The 16,659-nt window shown below is 50.3% G+C and overlaps 1 protein-coding gene across 1 annotated transcript; it reads left to right on the forward strand.

Moving 5' to 3' along the window:
* Positions 1-1,974: 1,974 nt before the first annotated feature.
* On the forward strand, positions 1,975-3,573 carry LOC123120473 (F-box/kelch-repeat protein At5g26960-like). The gene has a single exon (XM_044540475.1). The coding sequence runs from the start codon at positions 1,975-1,977 to the stop codon at positions 3,424-3,426; it is 1,452 nt and encodes a 483-aa protein (XP_044396410.1). The 3' UTR covers positions 3,427-3,573.
* The last annotated feature ends 13,086 nt before the right edge of the window (positions 3,574-16,659 follow it).

Raw genomic sequence — 16,659 nt, forward strand, 5'->3', positions numbered from 1 at the left:
TGGGCTCTCCTTTGCTAGCATGTGGTTACCAAATCAACGTCGAGATCTTGTTGTCCTACTGTGGCCATATTTGTCAACATAGGCACTGATTAACTCACGACGCACCATTTGGTCAATGGTTTGCATTTACACTTGCTTCAGGTTCAAGATGCAAGCACCTTTTTTGTTTGGATGTTGGTGTCTTCCTTTCACAAATCACGTGTTTCGCATATGAAAATGGACTATCTTTAACAACCATCTGCCTCCACTAGAAAATTATGGAGAATCAAATGATCTACCATCAGCAAGTAGCTTCCACTAACTTTCTTTCTTGATGACACAAGTAGCCTCCACCTACTTAAGTACTTCCTCTCTCTCAGTTTACACGACGTGCGCATACTCCTAGGTCGTTAATTTGACCAACCTAATACAAGTCATATATTACAAAAAAATATATCAATATAAACTTCAGATGTTCTATTTTCAAACGGTATAATTTTCGTGTTATATAGTTTATATTATGGTGATAAAATTGGCAACCTAGGTATACGCGTATGACTTATAAACTGAGATGGAGGGAGTAGTTTGGTTCAGTCTCCAACACTAAGCTTACACCAACTTTTTATTTTCAAAAAAAAATTCTAATCTATTCATCAAACATCACGGTAGTAAAAAAAACACTAGAAGTAACAAAAAATACATCAATGCTAGTAGACCATTTAACGACGATTACAAGCATTGGAGCAAGCCTAAGGCGCATCGTCATCGCCCCTCCCTCACAAGAGCGGGGCACACCTTATTGTAGTAATTTGTCGAAAACTCATCGTGCTAAGGCCTCAAAGCACCAGCGCATCGGAACAATTATCGTCGTTGATGAAGAGAAGTGTAGATCGAAAGAATCCAATTTATAGATACACGAACGCAGAAGAACGAGGACCAGATCCACCGAAGACAAACACCAACTGAATCCCGTGAGATCCGTCAAAGACATACCTCCACATGCCCTCCGATGACGTGAGATGCACAACCGGGGCGAGGGTTAGGCGAGGAGAACCTTATTCCACTTTCGACGTCGCAGCCTTGCCTTTCCAAGCAGGACACAAACTATAAACAAACTCAAAATAACACCTAAAAACGAAGGAGATGCCCTTCCGTCAGCAATGGTCGGTCCCACTGCGCCTCCATGATCTAAGACCACAGAAGACAAGGCAGATTGGCAGCCGGGCCGATGGAAGGCGGGAAAACCCTAGATGGCTGAGAGTTGCATACGGGGAGGAGTAAAATATTTGGTCAACCCGAGGTTATGCCAATTTCACATCACTTTTTTTGCGGGAGCCAATTTCACATCACCAACAGCTAAATCGTTATTTTTCGAGCAACCTAACTCCTAGTGTCTTACATGTTTGTAAGTGTCTGCGTCTATGTTTCACACACACACAAAATCCGACCCTCTTATCATAGCACGCTCTCTCCATTCTTAAAAAAGTGTACTTCCAACTTTATTGTATGATCAAATTATCTCAAAGTTTGACCGAGTTTATGAAAAAGTATATCAATGTTTATGAAACCAAGTAGGTATGCGATAAATATATTTTATCATGAATCTAATGCTACTAATTTGACGGAATAAATGTTGTATGGTCAAATTATCTCAAAGTTTGACCGCGTTTATGCAAAAATATATCAATGTTTATGAAACCAAGTAGGTATATGATAAATATATTTTATCATGAATCTAATGCTACTAATTTGACGGCATAAATATTGATGTATTATTATATAAATACGGTCAAACATAAAAAGGCGACCCATTTTTATGAAATAGGTGTATTTACAGTACTTGACAATGTATGGTGTTGTTTCGTCAAAACTACATAGATATAGCCAAATCATTTTGTTTTGTTTTGTGAAAATCCTGACTTGAATAAGCAATCAAATCCGCCATCCGCCGCACCAGCACAGTGCCCAACGGCTGGTCCCCGCTACTCCTCCTCAATGCCCAATCACAGTCACAACCAATCTCCTAATCTAAATCGCACCCAAAATCTAACCCAAATCCACGGCCCAACTTTGACGGTACGGCCATGGACTCGTAGAAGTACTCACCACCCGCGAGTGCAGCACCGCGACCCCGATCCACTCCGGCGAGCCCCCGAGGCCACTGTCATGGCCGCGGACAGCTGCCACTCCCGCAGCATGTCGTGGTTCGTCAAGTCCTGCATCCCTGCCGACCCCGACCGCCACATCTCCGTCCCCGTCCCCGTCCCAGTCCCCATCTCCGCTCCTGCTGCTGCTTCCTCCACCACCAGCCTCTGCTTCCCCGCCCAACCACCACCGCCCATCTCCGCGCTGCCCGACGACCTCATCCTCGAGTGCCTTGTCCGCGTGCCCCGGGTCTCCCTCCCGCCGATCCCCGCCGTCTGCCGCCGCTTTGCCGACCTCCTCGCGTCCCACGCCTTCCTCCAGCTCCGCCGCGCGCGGGGCCAGCTCCAGCCCTCCCTGCTCGCCGTCTCCGTCCCCGACCACGGGGGCGCCTTTGCCCAGGCGCTGCTCCAGTTCCGGCCGGAGCAGCAGCAGCTCCAGGTCGCCGCGCTGCCGCTGCCGCTGGCTCTGCTGCATTGCGGCCGCTCCGTGTTCGCGCACGCGCGCGCCGTCGCGCTGGGCCGCGACATCTTCCTCGTCGGCCGCGGCGCCACGCTGCGGGTGGACGCGCTCACGGGCGCCGCGCGCGCGTGCGCGCCCACGCTGTTCCCGCGGAAGAAGTTCGCGGCCGCCGCCGTGGGAGGGCGGATCTACGTCGCCGGCGGGTCCGCGCGGACCGCGGCGGTCGAGGAGTACGACCCGGTGGCGGACGCGTGGCGCGTGGTCTCCGAGGCGCCGCGGAGGAGGTACGGGTGCGCCGGGGCCGGGGCCGGCGGGGTGTTCTACGTGGCCGGCGGGGTCGCGGTGTCCGGCGACGGCGCGCGGGCGCTCGGGGCGCACGTGTGCGCCGGGTCGGTGGACGCGCTGCACGTCGCGTCCGGCACTTGGGCGCGCCCGCGGGCGCTGCCGGGCGGCGGCTGCGTCGTGGGCGCCTGCGGCGTCGGTGACCATCTCTACGTGGTGGCCAGCCACGCGGTGGAGCTCTCCTTCTGGAGGTGGCACGGCGGTGCCGGCCGAGGCAGCGACCTCAGAGCTGGTGGCGGGTGGGTGGCGCTCGAGGCCCCGCCCATGCCGAGGGGGTCGGTGGGGCTGGGCATGGCGGTGCGGGTGACGATGGCTGGCATCGGGCGTGAGACAGTGACAGCCGTAATGAGCGCGGCGGCAGTCCGGGGCCACAATGCGGCGGGCGCCGGCCCGTTCGAAGGGATGGTGCTGGCGTACGACATCGCCGGCGGCAAGTGGAGCCGCGCGCCTGACCTGCCACCCGGGTTCCGGCGAGCCGCTTGTGCGGGGGTCGAGTGCTGACAGCGTGGGCCACTGACATTTGTGCCTGTTCGGTGGGTTTGACAACACACGGTGTGCAAGTAAACACTGGGTTTGTTTGATTTGATTTGACTTGATGCTACATTTTCGTGTATTGTTATTGAGCGGAGGCTGGTTTATTCGAGTACAGTTCTTAACTATTGATGCCGAAATTTGGCGTCGTATTCAGTTTTCCAAACTAGCCGGGGCCATCGTCATGGGTCGTAGCCATGGATGACCACGACTCGAATTTGACGCCTTCCCACCCTCTGTTGTGCGAGGACTGTTAGGCCAACTCCACCGCGCGACCCTATCCTGTCCGGTCCCGTCCGTTTGAGATAAAACGGACAAACAAGGTGGCCCAGCGCGCGGGAGCAAACGGATTTTTGTCCGTTTTGTGTCCGCTTTCGATCCATCCGCGACCCAAGTTTGCGCCGCTTTTGGGGTAAAACGGACATCATGCGGACGCGCGGGTCGTCTGCGCGTGTCCTCCCTGGCCCGCCCGTCGGTGGCACAGGACGGGCCTTTTTCTATCCGCCCCCCTCCCTCCCTTCGGCCGCACCCCCCCACTCTTCCCCTCGCTGCCGCCGCCGCTGCCATTGCAGCCGTGCAGTTTGGACGCGAGCTCGCCCAGCCCCTTCCCCTCGGCGCCGCCGAGCTACCCAACCACGGCCACCTGGTTTGCGCACCCGCCGGCCGGATTTGGGGCGGATCCGGTCGGTCTTGAGCTCGCCCGACTGTGGGAGGTCGGGCCGTGCCATGGACTGGCCGGGCACCTCGCCGGAAGGCCCTGGCAGGGCCGCAAGGCCACATGTAGGCAGTGGCTCCTCCTCTAGCTGCTCGGATCTGCACCGTCGGTGGTCCGTCGGCAGATACACGAATGGCGGTCGGCCGGGCTCGGTGCTTGCCCAAAAGCTCGCCGGCGCACCGTTGCCACTCATTAAGTGCGACCACTGCCCAAGGATGGTCGTGCGCCGCGTGTCTACAACGCCGGAACATCCCGGATGGGTGTTCATCAAGTGCTTAAACGATGGGGTATGCGCTTTTTTTAGCTTCAGTTTGTGCTCTAGATTTGACTAGTTGTGCTAACTTCAAATTTTGTTGTGTAGAATGGATGCAAGTTTTGGTATTGGGAAGAAGAGTACATCGATATATTGATAGAGCGAAATTTAGTACATGTTCGTGCACTTTTAGCTAGCATAGAGGCTGTAAATGAAACAAGTGCACTTGTTGCTAGATTAGAGGCTAGACACGAGACTAGGTCTGAGGAAGCAACATCGACTTCTGGCTTGAAGAAGAAAGGAGGATGCCAGATCGAGCCTCCTCCACAGATCAACAATGAGTGCATCGAGAAGGCCATAACCCAACTCAAGGGAGCAGTTATGGAAGTTGGGTATCTTCTAAAATGTATTCTTATGGTTCTTGTTTTCTTTGGTCTTACTTTACTAGTCAAAATGTGACGATGTATTTTTCATGTATCAAAAATGAATGATGAAATAAAGTTAAGTACTTGCAAAGAAATAATACGCGGACAGGATGCGGTCGGGATGCGTCCGTGCGCTGGGCGCACGGTCACCGCATCTCAGGACAGGCTCGGACACGACCCCATCGCCCCACCCAAACAGACAGTATCCGGACAAAACGGACGTCTATTTGGGGTCGCGCGGTGGAATTAGCCTTAGAGCAACCCACATAGGTCACCCATATTGTCTGCCTCCATATCTTTTCTTCTTCTTTTTTTTGTTGTTACACCAACCAAATAATCAAATGCTTACATTGGTTTAAGCTAACGTTGCATTACGATGTTCTTACGTGGAGAATGAAAACTCAATTAGCACTTGGATCCATGCAGCCGCTTCCTCCCATAAGAAAAGCCTAGGGTTCCTTTGCCTCCCGCTGCTGCCGCCGCCGGTTCGATTCGTCTCCAATGGCTTTAGGGCAATGGCGGCGCGGTGGATACCGGCCCTTGCCGGCGGGAGGACTCTGTTTCAGATGTTCCTTTGAGTTTTGTTAGAATCCGTGTCCTGCTCACGAAGACAAGACGATAACGGCTCCCTTAATATGGAATAAGGTTCTTCCCACTAGCCCCCGTCCCGGTGGTGTGTCTAGCATCACCGGTGGACGTGTGGAGGTGTGTCTCGAGTGTATCTGTCCTTGGTGGATTTTCTCGAATCTGGTTGTACTTCGTCTATGTTTATGTCTCTTCAGGTTGGATCTTTTTGATCTGCACTACTCTTCATCAGTGGCACTTGATATTTTGTTCCGCTGGTCCTGTGGGGCCTGAGCATGACGACTTGACAACTGTCTACTACAACAAGTTTTTCTCGATTCCAGCAAGGGAGGGGTGATGACGGCGGTGCGCCTTTGGCTCGCTTCACTGCTTGTAGTTGTCGATAGATGGTCTACTGATCTGGATGTAACTTTTTATTATTTCTGATGTTCGTTGTGCTGTCATGATTGAAGATGAATAAATCCGAAGTTTTCTCGCAAAAAAATAAAAGAAAAGTCAATTAGCGATATTAGTTCAAAATTTGTCGCTTTTTAGTGACTACATCATGATTTTGAGCTCTACCATGTCAATGTTGAATGCTATGCACGGGGCATATGCATATGTGATGAGTCGACTCATTCTCTAGGCATGGCGGTGTGACGGTCTAGCGACTTCGTCTTAGATCTGTTCATCCACACAGTTGTCGAGAGGGGCAAGGCCAATATGGTGCCATTTGTGTCGGTGAATGTCACCATTGCCATGTCGAGTTTGTGTCATCTGATGTGCTCCCTCTCTGTCACCAAGTCCATTCGTTTCTCCTTGTAATAAAGTAAAATGGTGCGGTCCCTCTTCGTCGCCAAAGCCTGCTCGGCAGCGGTCTCCTTGAAGATTTCACATGGACGGACGACCGAGGCGTAGGCCTCGTACCGCTCATCCCATGCCTCCTTAACAGCGAGGCAGTGGGGAACACATGGTGGCTGATATGAGTTGTGTGGGTGAGCTCTCTCCTGCCCATACGTGATCTGCACGTACTTGTGCCGGAAATCTCACTCAATTGAGTGTGTTTTGGGATCCCTATCCATCCACTCATTGAGGGTGGGATCCTGTTGCGCTGCCTCTAGCTCATCACGACGATCCTACTCCTCCTCCTCGATGATGAAGTCAGCCTCCTTCTCATCTTCCTCCTCATCCATGATCCTCTCCTCCTCCTCCTCCTCCTCCTCCTCTGAGATCAACACCTAGTGTGACGCCTGGATAATTAAGCTACAGTAATCCCACGCTAATGATGCCACGTCACCACGGTTACTGTTGTTAACCTCGCGATGATTCGAAACCGTTTCAAAATTTAAATTCAAATTAATGTCAATAATAAAAGTTTTCAAAAATTTAATCAAAAACGTTCGGTGGGTGCCAAATATTGCACTGATAATTATTTTGGAGAAAACATATTTTTAGAAAATGCCTAAATGCATTAAAATGAAATAAAACAGAAAAGAGATAAAAGAAAATAAAATAAAAAGAAACAAACAAACAAAAAAAGAGCAAACCCCTCCCTGGACCTAAACCCCCCTCTCACTAGGCCAGATGGCCCAGCTGGCCGGCTCATCTGGGCGGCCCAACCCAGCAGCCCACCTTTCCCCCGGTCGCCTCCCTCCTCCCTGTTCCCCCGACCCAGCGACCGCGCACGCCGGTCGCCACCGAACCCTGTCGCCGTCCCCGTCGGAGAGGGGATAAGGGCGACATCCCCTCGACGCCTCGAGCCCTCCCCTCCACTCACCCACTCTCCCTCTCGGCCCCTGCGCCTTTCCCCCCTCAGCTCCACCTCGTTCCCCACCGCAACCGAGCGCCGCCGTCGCCATGGCTGCGCCATAGCCGCGGCCACCGAGCCCCGTTCTCCTCCCCGACGTGTCCACGAGCTCCGCCGCGTCGAGCCCGTCCTCCTCGACCACGGGCCCGAGCCCCGGGAACCCTGCATCGACCCCGCGCCATCTTCTTCCTCGTCGGATCCCCGCCGCCGTTCGCCGTCGGTTCCGACTGCACCACGCCTTCCCCGCTCCCGCTCTAAACGGCTACGCCCCGCTGTGAGCTCTTGCCCCTCCTCCCCCTCTCCATTAGCTCGCTAGCTTGCCGTAGCCACCGCGCCGCGTTAGGCCGCACCCTCCGCCGCCTGGCCTCGTCGCCGGCGTGGCCACGGCGACCTTTTGGTCCCGTTCGTGCCTCCGTTGCCTTGGCCGCATCGTGTAGGCCTCGCCCCGCTCTTCGGTTTGCCCCAGTTCGCACCGTAGCCCCGCCTCTGCCGCACGCCCGAACCACCCCGCCGCCGGTGAGCTCCTGGCGCTCCGCTCCGACCTCCCCAGCACCCCGCACCGCCACCGTTCGACGCGCGGCGTCGAGCCGCGTCGAACGCAAGCAACCGCGGCCCCTGGGACCCCTGTGCGCTAAACCCGAGCCGAGCCCGCCGCGCGTCGCCGCGATTTGGCTCGCCGAGCTGTTCCGGCGCCGTCCGCCGACGTGGCTAAGTGCCCCCCCGGGTCGCTGCCAGTGGGTCCTGGTGGCCCAGTTGACTGGGTTGACCCCAGTCAACTGCTGACTGGGCAGCCCAGTGTCACTGTCATGCGGGCCCCGCCGCGTAAGTAAACTAAATAAAATGTTTTTATAAATAAAACTAATTAATTAATCTAAATAGGCACTGACAGGTGGGGCCTACCTGCCAATAACCTTGTTTAAGTTAGTTATAAAACTCTGTTAGTGCCCTGTCAATGACATGTGGGTCCCACTGGACCCACCTGTCTGGTTTGACTGGTTAGCCGACCTGTTGACCTGCTGACGTCAGCGTTACCTCATGCTGACGTCATAATTCATTTTTGCTAAATTCAAATAATTCCAGAAATTCAAATAATCTTTGAAAATTCATATCTTTTAAACCGTAACTCGGATAAAAATGTTTTCTACATGAAAGTTGCTCAGAACGACGAGACGAATCCGGATACGCAGCCCGTTCGTCCGCCACACCTCCCTAACCTATCGAACTCGCAACTTCCCCCCCTCCGGTACCTCTGTCCGAAAACGCGAAACACCGGGAATACCTTCCCGGATGTTTTCCCCCCTTCGTCGGTATCACCTATTACCGCGTTAGGGCACACATAGCACCGTGTATTTTCATGTTACGCTTTGTGTTGCTTTGATTGCTTTGTTATTTATTGTGTTCCCCCTCCGTTACTTCTTTCCGGTAGACCCCAAGACTACTGACGACCCCCAGTTCGACTACGGAGTTGACGACCCCTCCTACTTGCCAGAACAACCAGGCAAGCCCCCCCTTGATCACCAGATATCGCCTATTCTTCTCTATACTGCTTGCATTAGAGTAGTGTAGCATGTTACTGCTTTCGGTTAATCCTAATTCTGATGCATAGCCTATCATTGTTGCTACAGTTGTTACCCTTACCTGCTATCCTACTGCTTAGTATAGGATGCTAGTGTTCCATCAGTGGCCCTACACTCTTGTCCGTCTGCCATGCTATACTACTGGGCCGTGATCACTTCGGGAGGTGATCACGGGTATATAATATATACTTTATATACATGACACATGTGGTGACTAAAGTCGGGTCGGCTCGTTGAGTACCCGCAAGTGATTCTGATGAGGGGGCTGAAAGGACAGGTGGCTCCACCCCGGTAGAGGTGGGCTTGGGTTCCTGACGGCCCCCGACTGTTACTTTGTGGCGGAGCGACAGGGCAGGTTGAGACCGCCTAGGTGAGAGGTGGGCCTGGCCCTGGATGGCGTCCGCGGTTACTTCAAAATAACACGCTTAACGAGTTCTTGGTATTTGATCTGAGTCTGGCCATTTGGTCTATACGCACTAACCATCTACGCGGGAGTAGTTATGGGTATCCCGGCGTCGTGGTATCAGCCGAAGCCTTCGTGACGTCAGCGACTGAGTGGCGCGCGCCGGATTGGACTGGAACGCCACTAGGCTAGGTCTGCTTCCGGCCGCGTACGCAACGTGCAGGTGTGCAATGGGCGATGGGCCCCGACCCCTGCGCGCATAGGAGTTAGACCGGCGTGCTGACCTCTCTGTTGTGCTTAGGTGGGGCTGCGACGTGTTGATCTTATGAGGCCGGGCATGACCCAGAAAAGTGTGTCCGGCCAAATGGGATCGAGCGTGTTGGGTTATGTGGTGCACCCCTGCAGGGAAGTTTATCTATTCGAATAGCCGTGTCCCTCGGTAAAAGGACGACCCGGAGTTGTACCTTGACCTTATGACAACTAGAACTGGATACTTAATAAAACACACCCTTCCAAGTGCCAGATACAACCCGGTGATCGCTCTCTAACAGGGCGACGATGAGGGGATCGCCGGGTAGGATTATGCTATGCGATGCTACTTGGTGAACTTACCATCTACTCTCTTCTACATGCTGCAAGATGGAGGTGGCCAGAAGCGTAGTCTTCGACAGGACTAGCTGTCCCCCCTTATTCTGGCATTCTGCAGTTCAGTTCACTGATATGGCCCTTTACACATATACCCATGCATATGTAGTGTAGCTCCTTGCTTGCGAGTACTTTGGATGAGTACTCACGGTTGCTTTTCTCCCTCTTTTCCCCTTCCTATACCTGATTGTCGCAACCAGATGCTGGAGTCCAGGAGCTAGAGATCCCGAGGATGATTCTACATGGAGTTCGGCTTCGAGGAGTAGTTAGGAGGTCCCAGGCAGGAGGCCTTGCCTTTTCGATCGTTGCTACTTTTGTGCTAGCCTTCTTAAGGCAAACTTGTTTAACTTATGTCTATACTCAGATATTGTTGCTTCCGATGACTCGTCTATGATCGAGCAATTGTATTCGAGCCCTCGAGGCCCCTGGCTTGTATTATGATGCTTGTATGACTTATTTATGTTGTAGAGTTGTGTTGTGATATCTTCCCGTGAGTCCCTGATCTTGATCGTACACATTTGCGTGCATGATTAGTGTACGGTCAAATCGGGGGCGTCACACCTAGCCTGGCCCCGAGGGAAGCGACATGGCAACGGGAAGGGAAGTGGAGGATATGGGCGTTGGGATATGAGCTATTTCATACATGACGATGGGGAGGAAGGTGGAGGTTTTGCGCGACGATGTTGAAAGTGGAGGTTGTGAGCTATTCCTCCATTGGGACAAACTTTTTATAGCCATGGGTGGGAAGTAGTGGAGAAGCGTTTGTTGGCACATTTCTCAGTTCCATGGCATTTTTCGTCTACACCAATGGCATCAACAGAAGATAGGCCACATGGGAGGCTGAGTAGGGAGGTGAAACTTGCCTCCCGCACGAGTAGTTAACGGATGGAGCGCCCTTCAAACCAACACCCCATAACCTTCAAATATGGAGGCTCGCGGGGAAGATTTGGGGCTCTTTCCATAAATTATAGCGATTAGAAGATGGATAGCGAGGGGTCTTTTCGACATATCACTGGTTATTATGCCAATCAACCCAATATAGGGATTTTTTTCTCCACCATTCGACAAGGATCCCATGGTGCAGCACCTTCATCGTCTTGCCTAAATTGTAATCACTTGAACCAGTTAACCGATTTCCTTCACTACAACAGAGACGTTGTGTCGCTGAGGTCCTACCTCACCCTCACTGGCGACGTCAGGACGCTGCCTCAATCTCGGGCTCCGTCTAATCCATCCGAGCTGGAATCAAATTAAACCTCCCCTCCAACCATTTAACCCGCTCTTTGCCCTCTAGCGGCCCCGCCGCATCATCTCGACCTTCAGCGAGTTCCTAGCTTGGGCTTACTGCGACAACAGTGGCATGGGCATCTCACCCTCAAAGGTACGCAGACTGTAACTGGCCTTTAAAAAAACCAAGCATGTAATCAAGAGGAAGCACACTCTCTTCAGCAAAGAGCCTCCCAATAACTCATTACTAGTCGCTAAGTTGCTTAGTATATCTCCTATGTTTGCTGTAAGACAACTAGATTGGTTTGGATGTGTGATCCAATTATGTCATCATTTCCCCACAATTAGAGCCGTATGCATGATTCTGAAATGCTATTACTAGAAAAACAAAGTGATTTGGAGGAAAGAACATGATAGGCGGCAACCTTTTTTTAACAGGAAAAGGCGCCCAAATGCATTCATCTCAAATAGTAGTACAAGGTGAAGCACAAGGCCCTGCTAAAAAGATACAAGAGTTGAGAGGAATAGTAGAGCCTAACATCCTGAGCTGAAGCAAGCCACTAGAAGGAGGAACCTAAAGAAGATTGTGATGAGCAGTAAGGCAACAAAGCGAGATAAAGAAATATAGCAGAAATAACTGATACGTCTCCAACATATTTATAATTTTTTATTGTTTCATGCTACTTGATACGTCTCCAACGTATCTATAATTTTTGATTGTTCCATGCTATTATATTATCTGGTTTGGATGTTTATGGGCTTTATTAAACACTTTTCTATTACTTTTGGGACTAACCTAGTAACCCAGAGCCCAGTGCCAGTTCCTGTTTTTTCCCTTGTTTCAGTGTTTCGAAGAAAAGGAATATCAAACGGAATGAAACCTTCGGGAGAGTTATTTTTGGAAAGAAAGCAATCCGGGAGACTTTGAGTGCACGTCAGGGGATCAACGAGGAGAGCACGAGGCAGGGGGCGCGCCCACCCCCCTGGGCGCGCCCTCCACCCTCGTGGGCCCCTCATGGCTCCCCTGACCGACTTCTTTCGCTTATATATATATCCATATACCCTAAAACCTTCGGGGAACACAATAGATCGGGAGTTCCGCCGCCGCAAGCCTCTGTAGCCACCAAAAACCAATCAGGACCCTGTTCCGGCACCCTGCGGGAGGGGGGATCCCTCACCGGTGTCCATCTTCATCATCCCGGCGCTCTCCATGACGAGGAGGGAGTAGTTCACCCTCGGGGCTAAGGGTATGTACCAGTAGCTATGTGTTTGATCTCTCTCTCTCTCTCTCTCTCTCTCTCTCGTGTTCTTGAGGTGATACGATCTTGATGTATCGCGAGCTTTGCTATTATAGTTGGATCTTATGATGTTTCTCCCCCTCTACTCTCTTGTAATGGATTGAGTTTTCCCTTTGAAGTTATCTTATCGGATTGAGTCTTTAAGGATTTGAGAACACTTGATGTATGTCTTGCCGTGCTTATCTGTGGTGATAATGGGATATTCACGTGATTCACTTGATGTATGTTTTGGTGATCAACTTGCGGGTTCCGCCCATGAACCTATCCATAGGGGTTGCACACGTTTTCGTCTTGACTCTCCGGTAGAAACTTTGGGGCACTCTTTGAAGTTCTTTGTGTTGGTTTGAATAGATGAATCTGAGATTGTGTGATGCATATCGTATAATCATACCCACAGATACTTGAGGTGACATTGGAGTATCTAGGTGACATTAGGGTTTTGGTTGATTTGTGTCTTAAGGTGTTATCCTAGTACGAACTCTTGAATAGATCGATCCGAAAGAATAAGTTTGAGGTGGTTTCGTACCCTACCATAATCTCTTCGTTTGTTCTCCGCTATTAGTGACTTTGGAGTGACTCTTTGTTGCATGTTGAGGGATAGTTATATGATCCAATTATGTTATTATTGTTGAGAGAACTTGCACTAGTGAAAGTATGAACCCTAGGCCTTATTTCAACGCATTGCAATACCGTTTGTGCTCACTTTTATCATTAGTTACCTTGCTGTTTTTATATTTTTAGATTACAAAAACCTATATCTACCATCCATATTGCACTTGTATCACCATCTCTTCGCCGAACTAGTGCACCTATACAATTTACCATTGTATTGGGTGTGTTGGGGACACAAGAGACTCTTTGTTATTTGGTTGTAGGGTTGTTTGAGAGAGACCATCTTCATCCTATGCCTCCCACGGATTGATAAACCTTAGGTCATCCACTTGAGGGAAATTTGCTACTGTCCTACAAACCTCTGCACTTGGAGGCCCAACAACGTCTACAAGAAGAAGGTTGTGTAGTAGACATCACTACTCCCTCCGTCCCAAAATTCTTGTCTTAGATTTGTTAGATGCGGATATATCAAGTCACATTTTAGTATTAGATACATCACATTTTAGTATTAGTACATCCGTATCTATTAGATACATCCGTATCTAGACAAATCTAAGACAAGAATTTTGGGACAGAGGGAGTATTATATTATCAGTCTTGTATGCTTTATATGTAATTTTATATCATTTCGAGAACTAAACTATTAACTCAATGCCCAGTACCAGTTTTTGATTTTGCCTATTTTATTGTTTCGCTGGAAAACACTACCAAACAAAGTCCAAACACGATGAAATTTTACGATGATTTTTTCTGGACCAGGAGAGACCCTAGAAGCTTTGGCAGGAGACCAGACGATGCACGAGAGAGCCACAAGTTCAGATGGCGCCTCCACCCGAGCTTGTGGCCCCCTTTTAAGTCCGTTTGACCTAATTCCAAGCTTATAAATTCCCAAAAATCTAGAAACCACCGGAGGGAGACCCGAAACAATTATTCCACTTCCGCAAGCCTCTGTTCTTTCGCGTTCTCATCTAGAGGCCTCCGTCGGTTCTCTGCTGGAGGGGGAATCGATCAAGGAGGGCCTCTACATCAACCTTGTTGCCTCTCTAATGATGCGTGAGTAGTTTCCACAGGACCTACGGGTCCATATCAGTAGCTAGATGGCTCTCTCTCTCTCTATCTCTCTCTCTTCGATCTTCAATACAATGTTCTTTTTGGAGATCGACTCGAAGTAATCTTTTTTGCGGTGCATTTGTTGGGATCCGGTGAATTGTGGGTTTATGATCCGATTATCCATTGAAAGTAATTACGCTTTTCTGAACTTTATTATGTGTGATTGTTATAGCTATGTAATGCTTTCCGATCTATGAGTTTTCTTTGGCCAAGTTGATCAGTAGATCTTCAGTGAAAGTGATGCAGAGTAGTGGGTTCAATCTTGCGGTGTCCTCACCTCGTGAAAGAAAGGGGTAGTGACACACGTATTTGTATTGTTGCTACTAAGGGTAAAACGACGGGGTTCGATCATATTAGGTTGTCTTATTTTGTCTACATTATGCCGTCATGCTCCAAGCATTACTCTGTTTGTTATGAACTTAATACCTTAAGATGCATGTTAGATAGTGGTCGAGGGGTGGAGTAGTACTAGTAGATGCAAAATCGTTTTGGTCTATCTGTCATGGACGTAATACCTATGTACTGATCATGCCATGAATAACATCATAACTATGCGCTTTTCTATCAATTGACCAACAATAATTTGTGTACCCACCGTTACTACGCTCATGAGAGAGATGTATCTAGTGAAAGCTATGCCCCCTGTTGTGGTATTTTCACGGCAGATGTCCTCATAGGACTTAGTCGCGAGGCCATCACGTCGAGTGGTAGATCTAAGGGGTTAAGTGGACACGAAAGACATGAGGGTTTATACAAGTTCGGCCCCTCTTGGAAAGGTAAAAGCCTACGTCCTGTTTTGGGTGTATCGATTATGATCTCGATGCCAAGGTGCGCTAGGCCAACCCTAAGCTCGAGAGATTGTAAGTTGTCCTGTCTAACCCGGGGCTCCCCTTTATATATAGGTTGAGGCCCCGGGGCGTACATGAGAGTCCAAGCCGGGAACAAGTCTATATCTTGTCCCCTAAGTAAAGAAAAGTCATACAACGGTTTACAAGCAGGCCTAAGCCAGTGCACCTTGAGCCGGCCCATCTGAGGGCGGCTCATCTTTCTCCAGATAGTATTCAGAAGAACACGGCCCACCCGGCCCAGCTCCTCGTAAGTCGCCGTTGATCACCCGGCCCCGAGTGGGCGGGTCATATCCTGGGGTTACATCCCCAACATTAGCCCTGAGGTTGATTTGAACTTGTTTATTTCAATCTTCTGGATCGCGTCACTCTGAGTGAATCTTCCGCCTTGCGCCGGCTTAAAATCCAACTCGCCACGTCCTTCCTGACTTGCCTCTTCTCGCCTTTGAAAATCTCGTGATGTCATCCAGCAAACCGCAATGGATCTTACATGACGTCATCCATATTTTGAGTGGCTCTGACAGGCGCGATAACCGAGGCATCTGTTGGCACTGTAGATCCTAATTTTTTGTGCCTGCCTTTTGCAATTCCACCTCCTTTTAAATACCCCCCTCAGGGTTTTCACTTTTCGTTTGCCACTTCTCCTTCTTCTCTTTCCTCTCGCCGCTCTCATTTGAAGCTCCACCGCTTCCTGCTTCGAAGCTCGCTGGCATCCCAGGTCCAAGCACCCCCGCGGGTGTCGCTGCAAGCCGATTCAACCACGCGAGGATCTCCCCTCCCCCCCCGCGGTTCAGGTACTCATCACTGTCGCCTTGTATTATTTTAGATGTCCAGACCTAGTTCGTCACGTTCTTGACCTCGGCCGCGCCGCCATGAATGTCATGGTCGCCATTGGTCGACCGTGCCGTCGTTTCCATTAAGGGGAAGATCTTCTCCTTTGTCCTTAGTCGAGAGTAGATCTGATTTAGTTCCTTTAGGTAGGAAACACAAACTATGTTAGCCCACTGTCACTGTGCATGAACTCATTAAGAACTGCTTTTATTCCCTTTAAAACTGAATATTTAGATCTATGATTTTCCCCACTTTGTTCGAAACTTCTTGTTGCGCACTTAGCAAATATTCGCACCCTTCGCCGTAAAATGAGCCGCCCTTTTGACTGGGCTGACTCAAGACTACAACGCATCCCAACGGCTGGTGTTTACTTAGTTGCTGATCATTGATCTTGTCTCAATAGCCTTGATGATAAGGCGGCTCATGACTTGTCTTCTTAAGCCGCCTGCCATACGATGTTTAGATGTAATCACCTCTTACATTTTGTATGCTTTAAATCATACTTAGGCCACTTGAAAATATGTCGAGAACCAAATCCAAGGAACCGAATGTCTGCAACTGGGTCGCTTCCCAGGTCTCGGATGTCGTTATGCAGGATTATATAAGCCATGGACTCTTGTCTGCACAGGAGGTTGCTACCTGTCGGGTTCCAATGGGCGAGTGTCCCCCAACTCCCAAAGACGGGAGGTCATTATCTTTACTGACCACCTGTTAAGGGGCTTTTCCCCACCTGGCTCGAAATTCTTTAGACACGTCCTCCACTTTTACGGTCTGCACCCCCAGGATATTGGCCCTAATTACATTGTGAATTTATGCCAATTTCAAGTCATGTGTGAGGTATACTTGCAAGTAGAGCCATCAGTGACTCTCTTCAAAGAGTTTTTCTATGTC

This window comes from Triticum aestivum, chromosome 5D (assembly GCF_018294505.1).
Source record: "Triticum aestivum cultivar Chinese Spring chromosome 5D, IWGSC CS RefSeq v2.1, whole genome shotgun sequence".
NCBI lineage: Eukaryota > Viridiplantae > Streptophyta > Magnoliopsida > Poales > Poaceae > Triticum > Triticum aestivum.

Excerpts from the sequence above, each read along its gene's own strand:
- LOC123120473 (XM_044540475.1), top strand. The coding sequence starts at position 1,975 with ATGCCCAATCACAGTCACAACCAATCTCCTAATCTAAATCGCACCCAA.